The sequence below is a fragment of the Terrapene carolina genome, unplaced genomic scaffold (genome assembly GCF_002925995.2).
Source record: "Terrapene carolina triunguis isolate 2854851 unplaced genomic scaffold, T_m_triunguis-2.0 Scaffold629, whole genome shotgun sequence".
NCBI classification, from domain to species: Eukaryota; Metazoa; Chordata; order Testudines; family Emydidae; genus Terrapene; species Terrapene triunguis.
Genome location: NW_020664980.1, coordinates 19,982,446 through 20,002,370, shown reverse-complemented (window position 1 = coordinate 20,002,370; position 19,925 = coordinate 19,982,446). Strand labels below are relative to the sequence as shown.

General features: G+C 45.7%; 1 protein-coding gene across 2 annotated transcripts in view; it reads right to left on the bottom strand.

Moving 5' to 3' along the window:
* The window catches only part of KDM3B (lysine demethylase 3B), a 106,972-nt gene extending 88,022 nt beyond the window's left edge, over positions 1-18,950 (bottom strand). For both annotated transcript variants that reach the window (XM_024215387.1, XM_024215388.1), the window contains exon 1: positions 18,668-18,950. In XM_024215387.1, coding sequence (XP_024071155.1) covers positions 18,668-18,838 — 171 coding nt within the window. In that variant the 5' untranslated portion in view covers positions 18,839-18,950. The remainder of the gene's footprint in view (positions 1-18,667) is intronic.
* Positions 18,951-19,925: the final 975 nt, after the last annotated feature.

Genomic DNA, 19,925 nt, shown 5'->3' with positions numbered 1-19,925 from the left:
CGCCGCATCCAGGGCCGCCTGGAGGGCCGCCCGGGAGATCAACTTCCCTTCCTCAACTAGAGCCGAGAACTCTGTTCGCGATTCCTGGGGAAGAAGTTCAGCGAACTTAGACAATGCCGAGCATGTATTGTGTCCATACCGGCTCACTATAGCCTGTTGGTTGGCTATACGTAATTGCAGCCCCCCTGTTGAATACACCTTTCTGCCAAACAGGTCCAACTTTTTGGCCTCCCTGTTCTTCGGTGTAGACCCTTGGAACCCCTGATGCTCCCTTTGGTTGGCCGTGTCCACTACTAGAGAGTCCGGGGGAGAGTGGGCATACAGGTGCTCATGGCTCTTGGAGGGCACGAAGTAGCACCTCTGTCTTTTTGCCCGTGGGGGGCCAATGAGGCTGGCGTCTGCCACAAAGTGCGGGATGTGTCAGCTATTGTTTTTAATCAATGGTGGGACCACCCTGGATGGGCCCGAGGGGGCCAGGATGTCCACTACCGGATCCACATCCACCTCGATCTCCTCCGCGTGGATCACGAGGCTCTGGGCTGCATGCTTAAGTAGCTGCTGGAGCACCTTGTTGTCCTCTAGGGCCGGTGCTGTTGAAGTACCTGCGACCGCCTCATCCGGAGAGGAAGAGGAAGAGATCACATGCAACAGGCCTTCCTCTGTACCCTCAGTCTTTACAGGGGCTGTCGGCACACGGTACTGCGGTTGCGTGGCCGGTGCGGACGCGGGATGCGGCACCGCGGCTGGTACCAGGGTCGACACTGAACGACGAGGCGTGCTGGGCGGTGCCTGCGGCGTCGGAACCATGGTCCCCGCCGGTGCATGGCTAGGGGGTGCTGGGCTTTGATGCGGCACACCCGTCGGACGGCGGTGCAGGTGGTGGAGGCATTTGCGCCGGAGCCACCGACGTCGAGGAGACCGATGCGGACCTGGAGCGAGGGCCGTACGCCTGCCCCATGGACTGATGGTAGGCTCAGGGAGTCCAGAACGGCCACTGGGAGGGCGGTTGCCACTGCTGTTGCCACTGCGGCGGGTAAGGTTGGAGGCTCGCCTGCGAGGCCGACCTCCTGCTCCTCGATCTACTGGAGCGGTAGGACTCTGAGTCCGAGGTCTCCGAATAGGAGGACCTAGGGGGAGCAGTACCCACTGTTGCTGGGGAGCGGTGCCGCTGGGCCGGAGAACGCTCTCTCTGCGCTGGTGTCACTGGGGGAGCGCGGTGCGGGGACTGAGGCGACAACATGGCTGGCTTGCCCCATGATTGTATCGGGGGGTCGGGCCATGGTCGGAGGCGCTTTCAACCAGTGCAGAGAGGCCGGCACCGGGAGGCTTAATAAGTCAGAGGCCGCCTCGAACGCCTCCGGCGTCGATGGGAGATGCACATCCTCACTGAGGTCCGGGGATCTCAACCGGTCCAGACTCGACCGCACCCTCTCTGGGGCGGGAGTCGACGGAGCAATGGGAGGAAGAGTTTGTGGCACAGCTTGTCCCTGCACACTCGTGGACGGCGCTGGCCTTTTAAGGTCTTGGTGGGGTGATCGGCCCCTCACCGGCCTCTTCTTTTTAGCGGGCACCGGAGATGGTGAACAGTGCCTTATGGAGGCCGATTTTCTATGTGCCTTACGGAGGCCGATTTTCTATGTGCCAACTCCCTCCGGTGCCGGGGCTTGGAGGATTTGGCCTCCTGTCTTATTACTAGTGCCGGGGCGCTACGTACCGAGGATGACATGCTGGGCGCCGGGTCGGCCGGCTCGGGGTCCGAATGTGGCCGCAGGGCTGCCTCCATCAGGAGCACTTTGAGTCTCTGCTCGCTGTCTTTAAGAGTCCTGGGACGGAATGCCCTGCATATACTGCACCGGTCTCTTTGGTGGCTCCCTCTGAGGCACCTTAAGCAGGAAGAGTGCGGGTCACTCTTCGGCATAAACTTCCCACAGTCCTTGCAGAGTTTAAACCCTGGGGACCCGGGCATGCCCCAGCGGGGCAACGAGTACGTTGGGGGGGGAAAAACCCAACAACTAACTCTAAATCTAAACTAAACTATATACAATGAAAAACGGGACACTGCCAAGCTTGCTGTAAGAGCGAGGGAAGTTCCAGCTAGCCGTCACTGGCGGTAAGAAGGAACTGAGGGGGTGGAGGGTCGGCGGGCCCCTATATAGGGCGCCATGGAGGCCCCACTCCAGGGGGCGCCGAGGCCAACCCTACGGACGCTGCTAGGGGAAAATCTTCCGGCTGGCGTGCACGCGGTGCGCACACACCTGCTTGGAATGGACATGAACAATCACTCGAAGAACTACTGTGCAATTCCCATTCATGGTCAGTGGCAAAATGACTGCTGAGGGTGTCTGCTAGTGAGTTTTTCGGTTCCTGGGAGGTACACTACTGATAGGGTGATGTGGTTCTACATACACCAGTTCCATACAGGCTGACCACTTCTACACACAAGGGAACAGATCTCACACCTCCCTCTTTATTCATGTAGAATATGTGTCACATTGTCTGCTTTGTGAGAACATGGAGAGACTGGATTAATGGTAGGAATGCCCTGCATACTTCTCAGACTGCTTTGAATTCCCTAAAGTTTGTGAGGCCCCTGGTTTCCCGGGGCTTCCAAGTGCCATGGAGGCCCTACCAATTTCACAGCCATGAAAAAAAGTGTCACAGACCATGAAATAAGCCCTTTCCCCTGAAATCTGATCTCCCCTTGCTCCTGGGAGTGTCCCAGCCAGGGGGCTCCTAGCTGCGAGTCCCTGCCGGGCTAGGGAGGGATAGGACTTGTCCTTCTCTTGCATAGCAGCTCTGGGCAGGGGAAATCAGACCCATTTTTGGGTACCTTTTGTGTTGAGAACCCCACAGTTACAACACCATGAAATCTCAGATGTAAACAGCTGAAAAAGTGAAATTGACCCATTTAAAAACCCTCTGGCTGTGAAATTGACCAAAATGGACTGTGAATTTGGTGGGGTCCTATATATGGCTGTCCATTTGAGCCCCCTCACCATAACAAAGAGGCATCTGTGATTATTGTTCTGTTGGTGTGGAGGATAGGAAAGGAACAAATAGGCACACTTGTGCTGGATCCTTCCACCAGGTTAGAGTAGGTCCTTATCTTGACAGGGATGTCACTACAGTGTTCATGCTGTTTGAACAGTATACTGTTCAAAACCAAGCCTGCAGAGGTGGAGTCTGGCAAACACCATTATATAAGCATGACACCATGTAACCCAAGAGTACAAGGGACATCCAGACCGATGTTGAGGGTTATGCGAAATCTGATCTATCAGTCTGCCTAGGGCTTGGAATCTTGTCCATAGACATAATAAGGGCAAAGATTTATCTGCCTAAGGTCGCTCCTGTGACATCTATAATCTGGGTCAGAGTTGGAGTGGACTTCTCTATATTCAGAGACTCTCAGGGATACTAGGAGATATAGCATCAATCTCATTGCTGCTTCAACTTCTGGACATGTCTTGCCTATGAGAAGCCAATCATCCTGATACAGGAAGGCAGTGAAACCATCCCAGGTGCGCAGTTGCTACAGAAACAAACACTTTCACAAAAACTGGGTGCAAGGCCAAATAGGAATACCCTGTATTGACAGTTGTGGCCCACTACAAAAATCTGAAGTATTTTCTGTAGCCAGGGTGAATATCAATGTGAAAATAAGCTCTCACTACAAAAGATGCTGTGAACCATGCATCTTTCTAGGGATGGCAAAATTGATGCCAATGTGACTATGCGGAACTTTATTTTGTGAATAAAGATAGAATAGTCACAAAATGAGGATGGGTCTGAACCCTCCTGTCTCTTTGGGGACTAGAAAAAACTTGGAGTAAAACCTTCTTCCTTGTTTTTGAAGGGGTACTCACTCTATTGCTCCCTTTTGTAGGAGGAATTCTCTTTGTAAGAGAGGTCCCTGAAGAGGGACAGGAAATCTGATGGCATACCCGGAATGGAGGATATCCAACACCCATTTGTCCGTTATTACCCTCCATTTGCGGAAAACTGTGCTAGGAGTCCACCAAAGTGGATCTGGAAAGCTGGGTGAAGATGGTAACAAACTGGTTCACAGCTTTCAAGTGCCAATCAAAAGCATCTTTTGGTCAGGAGGTGAGATTGGGTGACTGCAGTAGAGGTGGATGGGGCAGTGTAACTGGACTTTTGTAACCTCTGCCATTTGCAAGGTGGCTCGTAAGAGAGTATTGGTAGAAGAAGGGTTGCTGTAAAGGCCTCAGCTTATAATTTTGTTTATGGTGTTTTCTCTTCAGGGCTGGTGTATATATGTCCAGGGAATGGAGGGTTGCCCCGGAATCCTTTAGCAAATGTAAAGATTCACCTGTCTTCTGATGGCTGCTTGGATGACTAGGGAGTTCAGGGCAGGGTGCAACAACAACTCTGTTCCTTTAACTAGGACAAAGTACCGCTTTTTCAACCTCTTATGAATAGGAGCGCAAGTGGCTGCTGTGTACTATGCAGTTCTTGCCAGTTCTAATATGACCTCATGATCGGGATTGCTATTCGGCTAGACCCTATAGTCTGTAGGATGGCCAAAAGCTTGTGTTGAGAGTCCTGGACCTCTTCTAAAGAGATGGGAGCTTTTCTGCTACTCTTCCAAGTAGCTCTTGGAACTCTTTATGGTCATCTGGAGGAGACAGTGAGACTGGTGCAATCACCTCATCAGGCAAGAAAGAAGAAATATCTGTCGATACCAGTGGTTTCAGTTCATCTTCCTCCTCCATAGGTTTAGAAGCTCCAGTTGATCCCTTGGGGGAGGGGCAGGGGGAGAGAGATATGATTCCACGTGGGATCACAGACTGCGTGTGGTGCATACAGGTCCCAAAGCCCCCAGTAAGGCCATTGTGAAGGGTTAAAAGTAGGTTGCGGTGGTCCCTGAGGCACTGGGTACCATCTTTCTCACAACCGGGGAGGTCACCACTTTGATGGACAAGGCTGGAAGTAAGAGGTTCTCAAACCTCTACCCAGACTTAATTCTCTCAGTGGAAGGCGAAGAAGATTCCATGGAATATCTGACTCTCCAAAAGATAAAAAGGATGGGTTCAGTTCTATCAGCAGTGCAGTCAGTACTGGTATTGGGAAGCTGCAGCTAGCAAATGGAATGGGAGATGAGCTTCTCAGGTGTCAATCTCCCTGGTGAGGGTCAGTCCCAACAACAGGGCAGATTGTGGGTGTGGAAGGATGAATCATAGAAGATTAGGGTTGGAAGAGACCTCAGGTCATCTAGTCCAATCCCCTCTGGTGTGGTGTAGGATGTTGGAGCCTTAGAAGGCTTATTTTCATTGCCCCACACCACCAGAGTCAGTGTAAAAGTAGTTGGTGGGTCTCTCTGGGCTGTGGGAGTAGAACCTCTGACCGCATGTGTACTGTCAGTTCATAGTCTTTTGGCTCTCAGTGCTTTGTTTTAGTCGGTACAGAGATTGGTGGTGATGACACGGGAGAAGTGCAGAAGGAGCCTTGCTCTTTTGGGCCTTTCGATCACAGTCAGAAGACTTAGGAGGACCCAAGTCCTTGTGTCCTGGACACAAAGACTCACCTAATGTAGGCAGGATTGGGGAGGGATCCCTTCTCTTAGAAGATCTAGGAGGGGATTTACTCTTATGTTTATGAGTGCCTAGCGATACCAACTCCTGATTCAGGCAGAGTTAGGAGGCTCCCTCCGCAATGTCTCAGGCCAATTTACCAGGGAGAGTGAGGGGAATCTCCTCAGCCTGGAACTGACAGGCCTCATGGCACACTCCATTAGGTGCCTTCAAAGCCAGAGTTCTTCAGCCGGATGAGTTTAGATGGGAAAGCAGCAGCACACATTTCACTTAGTGGAGATGTGAGCTTCTTTGACGAAAAATGGTCGTCACTGACCGAAAAGGAGCAGGGGCAGGAGGCACAATTCTTAAAGCCCAGGAGCCTAGGCATAAATCTAAGTCCCACTCCAAGAGGCCAGAGGATTCTCTGTAGTGAGTATTCTAAACTAAGAGTATAACGTTTTTAAATATTTACAGGAAAGAATGTTGAAGAGGATCAGTTCTAGACACCAGAGGATGCTGACTCAGGTCATGCAGTGGTAAGAAAGTACTGGAGAGGCATCAGTATGCACGGCCCCTTACACCCTCGATATGGAACACAAGGGGAGCAACTGCACAGATATGGACCAACTGACACTACTTGCCTAGTAATCTCCAGTCTCAGGTGCATGCATACCCATGGTGGAATACACAAGGACCAGCACTCAAATAACCTTCACTAAAGGTACTGTAGTAAGAGCACATTCCTCTCAGTGGAAAGTTAAAAAAAAAATAAAAAAGCTCGATATTTGGCCCCTTCTGCATGCACTGTCCCACAGAGACTCATTCAGAAAACACCAGCTGGAGCAGGGGGAAAAAAACAGCTGCTGCTAGATGGCAACCTGGATGTCAGCTGCCTGGTAGCAGTACAGGCCTGGGTTCTAGAGCCATGGGGCCTTACAGATACTTTGAAAACCAGTGTTCAAGATGCTGGCCAACCTTTAAAGGAACAAAATAGAAAGAATTAACATGGCCCCTAGAAGAAGTTTCCCTATTTCACCAGAAGCCCTTCAGAAGTTATTAAAATTTAAAATTTGTAAAACCCTTTAATACAATAAAATGATTTGTAGCAATTAAAAACAGGAAAATTTCTCACCATTATTTGTCTCTGCTATTTGCTTATGGGCTGCAAAAGTTGAATGAGAACCAGGTGGAGACAAGTTACATTCCTGGAATCCTGAAAACTATCAAAATTGTGGCCTTCTACAGCAAAATCATGCTATATAGGAGATTTCTCAGCTATTTCCCAAGGCTGAAAACATAATTCTCTGAATTGGCAGGACCTTCGGCTCCTGACAGCAAAACCATACCGGCATGAGGACAGGACCAGAACCCCAGAGAGGGAACAGCCAGGAACAGAAGGGCTATAATGATTAGGGGTATGGAACAGCTTCCGTATGAGGAGAAATTAATAAGACTGGGCCTTTTCAGCTTGGAAAAGAGACAACTAAGGGGGAATAGGATAGAGGTCTACAAAATCATGGAGAAAGTAAATAAGGAAGTGTTATTTACTTCTCATAACACAAGAACTAGGAGTCACCAAATTAAATCAATAGGCAGCAGATTTAAAACAAACAAAAGGAAGTATTTCTTCACACAACGCACAGTCAACCTGTGGAACTCTTTGCCAGAGGATGTTGTGAAAGCCAAGACTATAACATGGTTCAAAAAAGAACGAATAATAATAAATAATATTAATAATAATATATGGAGATATACCTCATAGAACTGGAAGGGACCCTGAAAGATCATCGAGTCCAGCCCCCTGCCTTCACTAGCAGGACCAAGTACTGATTTTGCCCCAGATCCCTCAGTGGCCCCCTGAAGGATTGAACTCACAACCTTGGGTTTAGCAGGCCAATGCTCAAACCACTGAGCTATCCCTCCCTCCCCTAGATAAATTCATGGAGGATAGGTCCATCAATAGCTATTAGCCAGGATGGGCAGGGATGGTGTCCCTAGCCTCTGTTTGCCAGAAGCTGGGAATGGACGACAAGGAATAGATCACTTGATGATTTGGATCACTTGATGATTACCTGTTCATTTCCTCTGGGGCACCTGACAGTGGCCACTGTCAGAAGACAGGATACTGGTCTAGATGGACCTTTAGTCTGACCCAGTATGGCCGTTCTTATGTTCTATAAAGGACCTGCTTCCTGGAATGAAGGAGGAGGAGCCAGAAGCATCGGGATTTTCTCAGGGCAAGTGCCCTTGGCTAGGAGCAGAGACTGTTTGACCATTTTTTTTTAGGAGGAAAGACATAACAGAGAACAGGAGCATTCCTTAACGAATCCATTAGTAAGGATGGTGCCTGACAGAGTGCAGTGCCTGCCTGCCTCCTCATACTCCTCTGCCTCCAGCTGCTGCTGTGGAGTGTGTGCATCCTCCTCTAGAAACTTTTCCAATTGGACAATACTGGGGCTTCTGGAGTCCACAAACTGCAGTCTATCAGACCCTGAAACCCTTCAGAGGACGTGTACCTGCATTTCCTCAAGAGACATTTACAACCAGTATCCATCCCTGTCTGAGGAGGAGAGGAAGGGGACAGGGCCAAAGGCAATAACCTGTGAGTAGTGTTCATTATGCACAACAGTTATTTTTACAAAATAGCTATGTTTAGCACAAAATATTACATCAACATTTTTCTAATAATTTTACTTCTGCAGTTTTGTTAGTGGTTTATACATGTCCCTATTTACTGCTATTTAAATGTTTTCCTTTGACAAAAGAGAACCATCATCTACCTCTTAGTGTTAATAACGTTTATAAATTTGTTTAAGTGTTTCCCCTCTCTCCTGTGTATGGCCACCTTCCTTTTTGTTTGAGTCCCACACATAAAAACAGTAAAGGATAGAAATGATGTCTCTCTCTGTTTGGGTTTTTTGCCTGCATGGTCAAACATATATACATATATATGCAGACGCGCACACACCAAACGCATACAGGCAATCAGGCAGAGTCTGCCAGTTCTCTGTAATGAAACTACTCTGTTAGTGAGAAAGAAAGAAAGAATGCTAAAGGCAGAAGTGGTATTGAATATTTTGTCAGAGCTGTACTTTATGTAATATTTCAAAATGAACTTTGGTTAACCTTATGAATATGGGAGTTGTTATTGGGTATTCATTTTTTTCAGAGGAAATATTAGAAAAACAAGGTACAGCTAAGTCAAAAATATTTATTCATCTGGAATTAAGGTAGTACCTACTAGTCACTTATGTGAGAAAAAAAACTCTGATAGCACTGGCATTCTGGAACAACCCTGAACATATATAAGCCTGGAAATTCAAAAAAGAGGTAGCTAACTTAGCTTTCAACTCTTCCCTTTGTTGCACAAAATGTACAGAGGAGACAACTTTTAAAGGAATTTCCACAGACTGAAATTTTAATACACCTTTCCAGGTATTTATTATAATTAGCCATAATGAAATCCAAACACACTCATCCACTATTATACTGCTATCAAGATTTCTTGCCTGAATTTCAGTGGTCCATTTTCCCATAGATGCACATTCCTGTCACTGTCTCCATTTGAGACCAATTAGGTGATTCAGTTTTGGATCCCCGATTCGCTAGCCTTGTTAGCATGTCTAGTCTAGTAACTTATGTTTGAGTCAGTGTTCTCTACTCCCATGGATTTCATAGATCCTATTACACACAATAATCAAAACCATTATAGTTTACCACTAAGACCTAACCAAAAACTGTGGGGCGGATCCCTGTATTTCCAAGCTTTGCTCCTTCAACTTGGTGTCCCTCCAATCCCAAAATGGGAGAGTGACTAACTTTCACTAGGAAGTTGTGATACTCTCTCCTGGCTAACCTTATGTTTCTAACAATACTTTTTGTGGCCATTCTCCTCCCCCCCTCCCATTATCACACACACATTACCAGCCTCCCTTAATTTTTGCATTATTGCCAGTTTTTCTTGTTTTACAAACCAGATTTATCGCTTTTTTTCATTGTTCAAAAATGTTGCCAACCAGATTAGAATCCCTTTTCCCCATCACGCATTTCATACAGAGCTATACTTGCAAGCTCATGGTGATCAGCTTCCATCTTCTTCACTACTGGCTGCGACCTCTTTTGGTGCACAAACCTCCACAGGTCCTCTGCCAATTCAGGTGGAGTGTTAGTTAAGTCCAAAGCAGACCGTTAAGAGTTACAAAGGGATCTCACAAAACTAGGGTGACTGGGCAACAAAACGGCAGATGAAATTCAAGGCTGATAAATGCAAAGTAATCCCAACTATAGATGCCATCATCTGTAAATTAGCTTCAGAGCCGTAGCCGTGTTAGTCTATATCAGCAAAAACAAGTAAAGGTGCCACAAGTACTCCTCATTGTTTTTGTAAATTAGCTGTTACCACTCAGGAGGAAGCTGCGTTAAAGATGATAAAAGGAACATGTCTGAACATGCAGGATCTTCAGGTTGGTAAACTTTCATTTCATACTTCTTTCTTAAGGACTGCCTATCTTCCTCCTGGACTATTCTTGAATTCTCATGTTTGAGCAAAAAATATAGTTGTTACTCTATGGTACTATCATTTTTGATGCAGTTGTGATAAAAAATAAATAGCTGAAATAGGCAGATCTTCCTTTTACAATTTCACCTTTAAAGTAGTACTGAGTGTCAGTGAATGCAATGAGTAATACTAAATGAGCAGTATGGTAATAATAAACAAAATACGTCAATGCAGTTATTTAAGAGAATCCATCCTCAACATACAGGATTCTGAAGACTAGCCACCTTCAAGATCACAATCATTTTCTATAGTTTCAGAGTTATCTGCCAATTATAGTGTTTTAGTCACAACACATGTCACATAGCCACCGTATATCACCTGTAGCAAAAAGAAAAAAAATCACCATCATCCAGAAGCAACCATAGATAAGTCTGTGATAAGAACCAGCAGATTACAAAAAGAGGTAATTGATTACAAAATTGCCCAGTTTGTTTATGCAACAAACTCTCCTTTCCCTATGATTAAGAACCCACACTTCATTAACATGGTTCAGTCATTAAGACCAGGATACAGTCCACCCAACAGAGCAGATGTCACAGGCAAATTGCTGGATAAAGTGTATGAAAGAGAAATTGAGCAGTGTGCAAAAGGTCAAGAGGGTGAAATTGTTAACCTGAGTCTTGATGGGTGGAGCAATGTCCACAACGTGCTTGTGTGACAACAGAAGAAGAGAATGTCTTCCTTACAGAAACAACTGATGCATCAGGAAATGTGCACAAAGCAGAATACTTACAAGAAGTAGCAGTAAAAGCTATAACAAACTGTGGGGAAAAAATTCAAATGTCTAGCATGCAGCTTGGTCACAGACAATGCTGCAAATGTATCCAAGATGAGAAGAAATTTAGGAGAGTGAAGAGCATCCCAAGCTAACAACATACAGTTGCAGTGCTCATTTGATGCACCTCCTAGCCAAAGACTTCAATGTTCCAGAAATAAAGGCTAATGTTCTTGAAATTGCAAAATACTTCCGTAACAACCACTTTGCAACAGCTGCTCTGAAAAAAGTGGGCGGAACCAAGCTAACTTTCCCACAAGAAGTGCGATGGAACTCAGTAGTGCACTGTTTTGAGCACTATATCAAGAAGTGGCCTAATCTGATGACAGTTTGTGAACAAAATCGTGAAAAAATAGATGGCACTGTCAGAGCCAAAGTTCTCAACATTGGGCTTAAGAGAAATGTTGAACACATGCTGCGTACCCTGAAGCCTATTTCTGCAGTCCTGAACAAAATGCAGGGAAATCATTTTTTTAATACTTGTAATTTAACTCTGTCATTGCATATTTCTCTTTTTAAGATCCCACTCAGTTACTTCCAAATTTCAACAGCGCCAGCAATAAAACAGCTAATGGAACAAGCACTATCTCCAGCTCATTTTCTTGCAAATAGTCTCAATACTCGGTACCAGGGTCAAACCTTAACTGCTGAAGAAGAGGAGTTGGCTATGACATGGACATCCAGCAATCATTCCTCCATAATGCAAACTATAATAAACTTCAGAGCCAAGGGTGAACCATTCAAGAAATATATGTTTGCTGATGATGTTTTAAAGAAAGTCACACCAGTGAACTGGAGGAAGTCAGTTAAACACTTGGATTCAGAGACTGTTGAAGTGATAATCTCACTTTTAACAGCAGTAGCTTCTTCTGCTGGTGTAGAAGGTCCAAAGGAAGAAAATATTCTAATTCATTCCAAATTGAGAAATTGTTTGGGACCTGGAAAAGCAGGAATGCTTGTTTTTCTTTTCCAGATTATGAACAAACAGGAAAATGAAGGTGAAGACGACTGAGTTAACTGCAGAAACCAATGTTTTAAGTTTCTCATGTTGACCTGGCTGACAGTCAATTTTTTTTTTTTAAACAAATATTTCATTTAACTATTTTAGTTAAAAACAATTTTAACAAAAACAAACCTGATTTTAAAAAACTTGAATGTTTAACTAAATTCAAAAATTCATATGCTTGTTTTGTTAAAATACTATATGTTTGCTGTTGAAGAAAAAAATCCAGACTACATAACATTGTTGTTTTAGTTAAATAAAACAATTTAAATGTCTGTCTGGTGATGTTCTCCTCCTCCTAAAGCATGGCAAGAAAATCCTCCAAATATTAATGATTAACCTGTTGCATTGGAGCTATTTATGAAGTCATTGAAGCAGATAGTTCACCTCCCAATTACCTTTGGTAAATGAAATAACCAAGCAATCATTCATTTTCTGATATAGCTGTAAAACTAATCTGAAAAGTTTTCAAAATAAATCATTTAAAAAATGTATAGTGTGTACCTTCTAAAAATGAAACCTACATCTCTGAGTTGTGAAGAATATGTATTAAGGTTATAACAACCAACAAGAATGCACTTTTATGTAGAAATCCATGATTAAATTGAGTCTTCCTGACTAGTGATTTAAATCAATTTGATTTAAGTAAAATCCACCCTCATACCTTGCATGTGCTTTTGTTTTGGGAAGTGACACGTGCCTGTGTTTTGGGTGGAGGCTTGCTATTATTTCAGCTTTTTGGTTCCATAAAGGAACTTAATGGCTCTCTTACCATTATCTTAATGGAAGGGGAAGGGTTATGCTCACCCCAGAACAATATATTAAATAATTTTCTAATGTTCATTTTTCATATTAATTTCTATAGTTGCCACCATGATGGTTTCATGATCACTATAAATATTTGGTGTATGCAATCCGGTCAAGCGACAAAGACCTCCAGGAGGTTGCGTCATTTTGCACTCCTCAACAATGTGTCATGGTTTGTGGCTGCCCACATTGACATAGTGGACTGCCTCTAAAATGCCACTGAAATTCTGCTTCAGCACAAATTCCATGTTCAGTACGAAATCGGTTAAGAAGGCTCCATCACATTTGCAGTAAATCAAACCCAGGTTGATGTTGAGTGGGGTCTGACACAAGAGTTATTTGTCACTTTCTCTGCAGACTCTAAAGCTCGCCACGTGTCCTCTATTGTCAATCTCTCACCCAGTAAACTTAGCCACAATGGGCAATGTGAGGACAGATGACCATGTGGTGGATTAAACAAGTCTTTAATTAACAGTAGATATGGCACATCACACAATTTTGTCACAAGCTTAGCTACGCTTTCCTCTCTGCAAGCACTGGGCAGAGCAACAGAAAACCAGTAACCATGGTAGAGGAGTATATTTAAGTGTGCCTGAAATAATACACATGGTGGAATTAAGCTGTACGTCGATCATTTTTGTGCAAGACGAGTGAGCCCATACTGGAGGGCAATATTCTGCCACTGAATAACAGACTGCCGAGGTTGAAGAGCATAACATTTAGGGGCTGGCGCCCCATGTTGTTCAGCCACTGAGAAGGAAGATGTCCATAAGACAATCTTGTTATTAAGATGTGGACCACACTCTGAAAAAGCATGCCTTGGATTTTTTTAAAGAATATTTGTAATGCTGATGGCCATTATGAATTTTCATGTGCGAGAGCTGGTATGGACATTTTCATGTTGATGGGCTGTTAAATTTGAGTTAAACAACCACAGCAGAGCCACAGATTGACTTGGAGAAACTTTTATTATGTATTGCTGTTGCTTACAGCCAGACATTATTAAGCACTCTTGGCACTAGCCCTTCCAATGCCCTGGACTAAGTATTTATTGTTCAATTTATCTAAGTTAGACACCTCTCCAACAGCAAAAAGTGAAATAAATTCCTCAATATGGCCAGCTCAGCAAAAATACATTTGGAATTTCTAGGTCAAGCAGTTTGAGACGGAAGCTGTTAGTAAGTTAGCAGATTTTCCAGAAGTGAGAAGAGCTCTTAGGGAATCTGCAAATCTCTGAAACACCTTGTCCATTTTCCCTCAAACTTCACAGAAAAACTATTTTTGAGAAAGACCCTGCAAACAAGTTTTCAGGAAAAATGGTTAAACTTTAGCAAGGTCAGAGGACAGTGGAAAAAGTTAGCTTTATATCGGAAAGGGAGTTTAAACTGTAACTATGTATAAGTTAGTGTGTGCACGACCAGGCTTCATTCTTGTGTCACCACAAGCCCAGGCAAGAGAAACCAAACTCCAAAACAGAGCTTGATGGAACCTTTTCTCAAGAACAATGTGCGACCAACGACCACAGTAGACAACCCAACCATTACAGTGTCCCTAGTTGTGACAGTTCCTATTATGCTGCTATCCAGGGCTCTGGAATAAATAAGTGCTAGTGAGAAAGCAATCATGCAAGATTTGGTGATGGAGGAAAACAGGATGAGAGCTGCAACACCTACAGAGCTCTTGAGCAGGCTGATATCAAGGGCTACGATTTCACAAAAGTTCCTACTCCCCAGACTGCTAGCAGGCAGGGAAGCAGGTTGCCCAACAAAACAAAAATCAAACAAATGCTACACAATTACACCACCAGATGCTGCACCATGATAATAGTAGCTAACCAGGATACTTGGTGAAAATCTTCCCCCATGTAATGATTCTAAGATTTGGAAAGCTCGATGGTAAAACCTTGCACCAAGATGATGTTAAAATAGGGATGCAAGCATTAACTCAATATTGTATAAAACCTGTATAAAATTAAGATTGGGATGAGCTGAGAGCAGCATCACTTAAAGAGGTCACATCCTCCTCACCAGGAAAAAAAAAAAAAAAAAAGAAGCTGTTAGAATCTCAGCCCTCCAAAAACTCTGAAGAACAATGACAGATACAGTAACAAAACTATCCTTCCATAAATTGGTCAGAGGGAACAGCCCTGAAACTCTTCCCCTCTTAAAAAGTATTCCCAGCAAAGGCTGGGTTCCTCCTTTTGGGAGATGTGCCTGTAGAGCAGATAATGCACTATACCAATCTTTCCTTAAGAGTTAGTTTACAATTAAAGCAACTTGAAACAGTCAAAGAACTTGTATATTAACATATTGGGCCCAGTGCTCACACAGCCCAGAACCTCACTTAAAATCATGTCTTCTGCATTTGCTTTATGTTTATCCTGAAATGCAAATGCCTCGCACCTGTTCTAGATGCCCAATGACTGTATTCAAGTGGGAAAATCAGGTCATTCCACTTGTTATTTTTTAATCTTCCAAGTGTCCAGACATGCCTGGAAACTAAAAAAAAAAACAAAAAAAAAACACACCACACACACACCACACAATGCATCTACCCCAAAGGGCACACAATCCAAAAATTGACACGAGCAGTCAGCATCAAAAGGGGGAGGAGGAATCAGTAAGACTTGGACACATTAGCAAATAAAAAGGGATGCTAATCATTTAAGTTTCATAGATTCTATGGCCAGAAGTGACCATTGTGATCATCTAGTCTGACCTCCTGCATAGCACAGGCCATAGAACTTCCGCAAAATAATTCTTAAAACTCTTCGAAAAACATCCAATCTTGATTTAAATATTGTCAAACCATGACCATTGTTAATTGTTCCAATGGTTAATTACTCTCACCATTAAAAATTTACACTGTATTTCCAGTCTGAATTTGTCTAGGTTCAACTTTCAGCCTTTGGATCGTGTTATACCTTTCTCTGCTAGACTGAAGAGCCCATTATTAAATAGTTGTTCTCTGGTTAAGTACTTACAGACTGTAATCAAGTCACCCCTTCACCTTTCTTAATCTAAATAGATTGAGCTCCTTGAGTCTATCACTGTAAGACATCTTTTCTAATTCTCTGATCATTCTTGTGGCTCTCCACTGAACCCTCACCAATTTATCAACATCCTTCTTGAATTGTGGGCAGCAGATCTGCACACAGTATTGCAATAGTGGTTACACCAGTACCAAATACAGAGTTAAAATAACCTCTCTACTCCTATTTGAGATTCCCCTATTTATGCACCCTAGGGTCAACATTAGATGAAAATGAACTCCCAGTATGATGGTGTGAGCAAATGGACTGATTATCCACGATGACCCTCAAATCTTTTTCAGAGTCTCAGTTTCCCAGAACAGAACCTCCGGAATGCAAGTATGGCCTACATTCTTTGTTCCTAAATGTATACTAACATCCCTCACACTGTTTACAGGTGATATGACAGAAGAAATTCCCTGCCATCAAAGACTATGGCAAGGGAGGTAGCTTGAACAGGTTCAAGAAGGATGTTCCACAGACAGCTTGGAAGAAGATAAATACTTATGAGAGGAGAGTAAAGGGTTATCAAGCCTGACATCACTGGCAAAGGGGCGGGGGCAAGAAGAAAAATAAAGGGAGAAAAAGTTGGATGTACATAGGTGCTATGATGTAGAGCACTGAAGGCAAAGATACTTGTCCTCAGATTTTGGTTTGATTTTTCACCTTATGGGCTGAGTTACCAAAGGCCTTCCAAAATGTGCTCCCAGTACCTGTGGACAAAAATTGGTCAAATGCAAACATTAGAGATGCTTTTTGGGAGAAGCATGCCTACAAATTCACTCAACTCTGTTAGGGTGAACTTCAGAAGACAACACACAAAAGAAAGTACATAAAGGTATTGTATGGTGTATGAATTCCTCCTGCTGAAAGCAGAGTAAGTCTCTGGTATTGCAGAATTAGAAACAATTCTGTTTCCCCAGATTGGGTCTAAACCTTCCAAATGATGCTGCCTATGCTAATAAACAAACCTGAATACCTTTCTAGCAAAAACATCTATCATGTATTTAACAAGGTTTTATGCACCCAGACACTAGAGGCGCAACCCACAAAGGTATTTAGGCACTTAAGACCCAGTTTTGGCTCCACTGCAATCCACTAAACTCACACTGAACCTCATAGGCACCTAAACTGACTCAATGCCTAAGATTTCAGGGTAAAAGTTACCTCAATGGCTAAGTTTTTGCCTCGGAGCATGCGCAATGCCTCACTCTAGGCATCTGGACACCTATCTCCCACCTAAGTCCCAGAGCAAATCATGAACCAAAGGAAGACAGGTGTTTGGCTGCCTAACCTGCACACAGGGCCCGATCTGATAGGCAACCTCTAAGCACGCCTAACAGATTGGGTCCCATTCGAAAGCCGCCCAGAGGAAATGATAATGGTGGTAGAAGTTGCTCACCTTAATACTTTCAGCTCAGTCCTTACAGCACTTGCCTAGGTCACCCAGGTTTAATTCCCTCCTTCTATGCCAGAGAGGAAGAAGAGAAACCCTTGTTCAAATCACTTCTTCCCCTCGGGAGGAGGGGGGAGAATTGAATTTGGGTCTCCCACATCCCAGGCATGTACTCTAACCACTGGGGTAAAAGTTATATAGTTGGCACCACCAGCTCCCTCTCCATGTGTGGAGAAAGGCAAATGCTTAATTCACTCCTGCAAGAAAAGCATTAAGCGCCTAACCCACTTGACTCCATGTGGCAGGTTCCTTCCCATTCATGGATCAGCAAGAATAGCTAGGTGCCTCCCTGCAACCTGGACTTAGGCACCTATCTCTGAGGGATGGGAAAGGCTTAGCGCACACCCTGCTCCTTGGCACCTCCAACTGGCTAGCTTACGTGGCTCCCTGCCTAGCATGATAGTTTTTATGGATTGTGTTCTTGGACACCTAGCTCTTCCCATAAATTGTACAGAATGCCTAAGAGCCTAACTCAGCTTTGTGGATCGTGGTATTGTTCCTGTGATTTTCTAGGGACCTTGATGCTCAGTATTGCAATGCCTAAATCCATAGACACCCCCCCACTCTAGCAGATAATCAGAAACCTCCCATTTCTATTTCAGAATTAATTTCTCACAAATATTGCAGTTGTAGATTTTACAGGTACCTTATTAGACAAACTCCTCCACCCAATAGACACTTCTTTACCCAAATGAAATGACTAAACCATTGGAATCACTCCTATATTCAGCCACCCCATCCCACTGTGGTCAGACTCCTCACACCTAGGGACAGATATGTAGAGAGTGAGTGGGGAACTTCAATGCAAGTGTCTTAAGTCAATGCAGCGTGGTTACACAATACACTATTTTCAAGTGGCCAGATTGTATTTCAAAGTTAAGATGTTAAGTGACTTTTAAGGCTACATATGATCTTTGGAAAACAGTAGCAGCAATGAAATTCCTTTCAGCTCTGCAGAACCTCATTGTATAAAACCACAAAGTAAGGCTGATTTAGGAAAAAAGCTTGTTTATCTAATCCACATAGAAACAGTTTGGGTTAAACCTTCCCAGATATTTCTGCCAGACCCAAATCCTACAGAACTGAGCTAGCGCCTAACTACAGTGAAAGCGAAACATAAGCTATAAACAAACAGAGTCTGATACACGAAACAACCGCAATGGTCCCAGCAACACTGGACGGGGTAGGCGCAAATGCCCCTCACAAGGCGCTGCGTGAAACACCCCAGGCCGTTAACGAGGCAGGAGTACGAAGCAACATGGGTGAGGCGGGGGTCGTTTGAACAGCCTGAGGCACCACCCAGCGCCGCGGGAAGAACGGCCCCAGCCCACAGGGGGAGGGGGACAAAACGCCCCGACGGTTCCGTTCCCCCCAGCACCGCATAGGCCCGGGGGGGGGGGGGGGGGGGAGACCAGGCCCCGCCGGGATCCCCCTGCCGGCGCCGCCCCGCTCGCCTAAGCCCTCCCGTGTAGGCCCCGGGCTTCCCCCGCAGGGTCTCACCGCCAGGTCCTGGGGCACCGCTCCGCTCATGGCCCGCACGGTGCCGCTCCGCCAAGCCCGAGAGGGCAGGGCAGGCCCCGGCTCCAGCCCCACCGCTTCACCCTCGCCGGGACTGGCCGTCAGGAGCAGCAGGAGCCGCTTCCCCACCGGGGAAGCCGCCGCATCCGCCATCCCCGCCGGGTAGGAGCCTCGGGAGCCGCCCCAACGGTCGCCGCCGCCCCGAGACACCGAGCGAGCGGCCGCCCCGCGCTGGGCCTCTGAGTGCGAGCACGGCCCGCCCCGATCCCGGCATACACCGCGCTAGCACTAGCTCCCCCTTCCTCCTCTGATCCCAGCATGCCCCGCAATAGCCAGATCCGCTCCCGGCATGCACCTCACTCGCCTCACTTCCCTCCAAATCCCGGCGTGCACTGCGGCGTCCTTTCCTTCTGGCTGGCAGTCTGAGCCTTTGAGCGTTCGGTTTGCGCAGCCTGCCCTGATCCCAGCTTGCCTCGCGCCGCTGCGTGGACCCACAGGACAGCCCTGGGCAGCGCGGGGGTGGGAAAGGAACTAGATACATTCCTGGAGGATCGGTCCATCGATGGCTATTAGCCAGGCTGGGCAGGGATGGGGTCCCTGGCCTCTGTTTGCCAGCAGCTGGGAATGGGCGACGGGGGAGGATGACTTGATGGATGTCCTGTTCTGTTCATTCCCTCTGGGGCACCTGGCATTGGCCACTGTCAGAAGACAGGATACTGGGCTAGATGGACCTTTGGCCTGACCCAGTGTGGCCATTCTTATGGAAGCTCCTGCTGAGGCTTGGCTCACGCCTCTAAGGGTTGGTCTACACTTGGGGAGGGGGGGGAATGATCGATCTAAGATACGTATCTAAAATCGAATTACCTGGGGTCCAGACGGCGCGGGATCGACGGCCGCAGCTCCCCTGTCGACAGCGCTACCGCCGCTCACTCTGGTGGAGTTCCGGAGTCGACGGTGAGCGCGTTCGGGGATCGAGATATTGCGTCTTAACGAGACACGATATATCAATCCCGGATAAATCGATTGCTACCCGAAGACGTACCATGAGGGACATGGCTTTGGGCGGCTCCTACTGTTCAGAGTTTTCTGTCAGGCAAAGCAGTGAGGGCCGGGAAGTGCAGCCTTCATCCCAAAGTTCTGACAGGCAACCTGGGGCCTGGTCTGTGTTTGGCTGGCACAGAGCTTACACGCCCTAAGTGTGCTGGCAAAAGCCTTAGTGTAGACTAAGTTATATCATCAA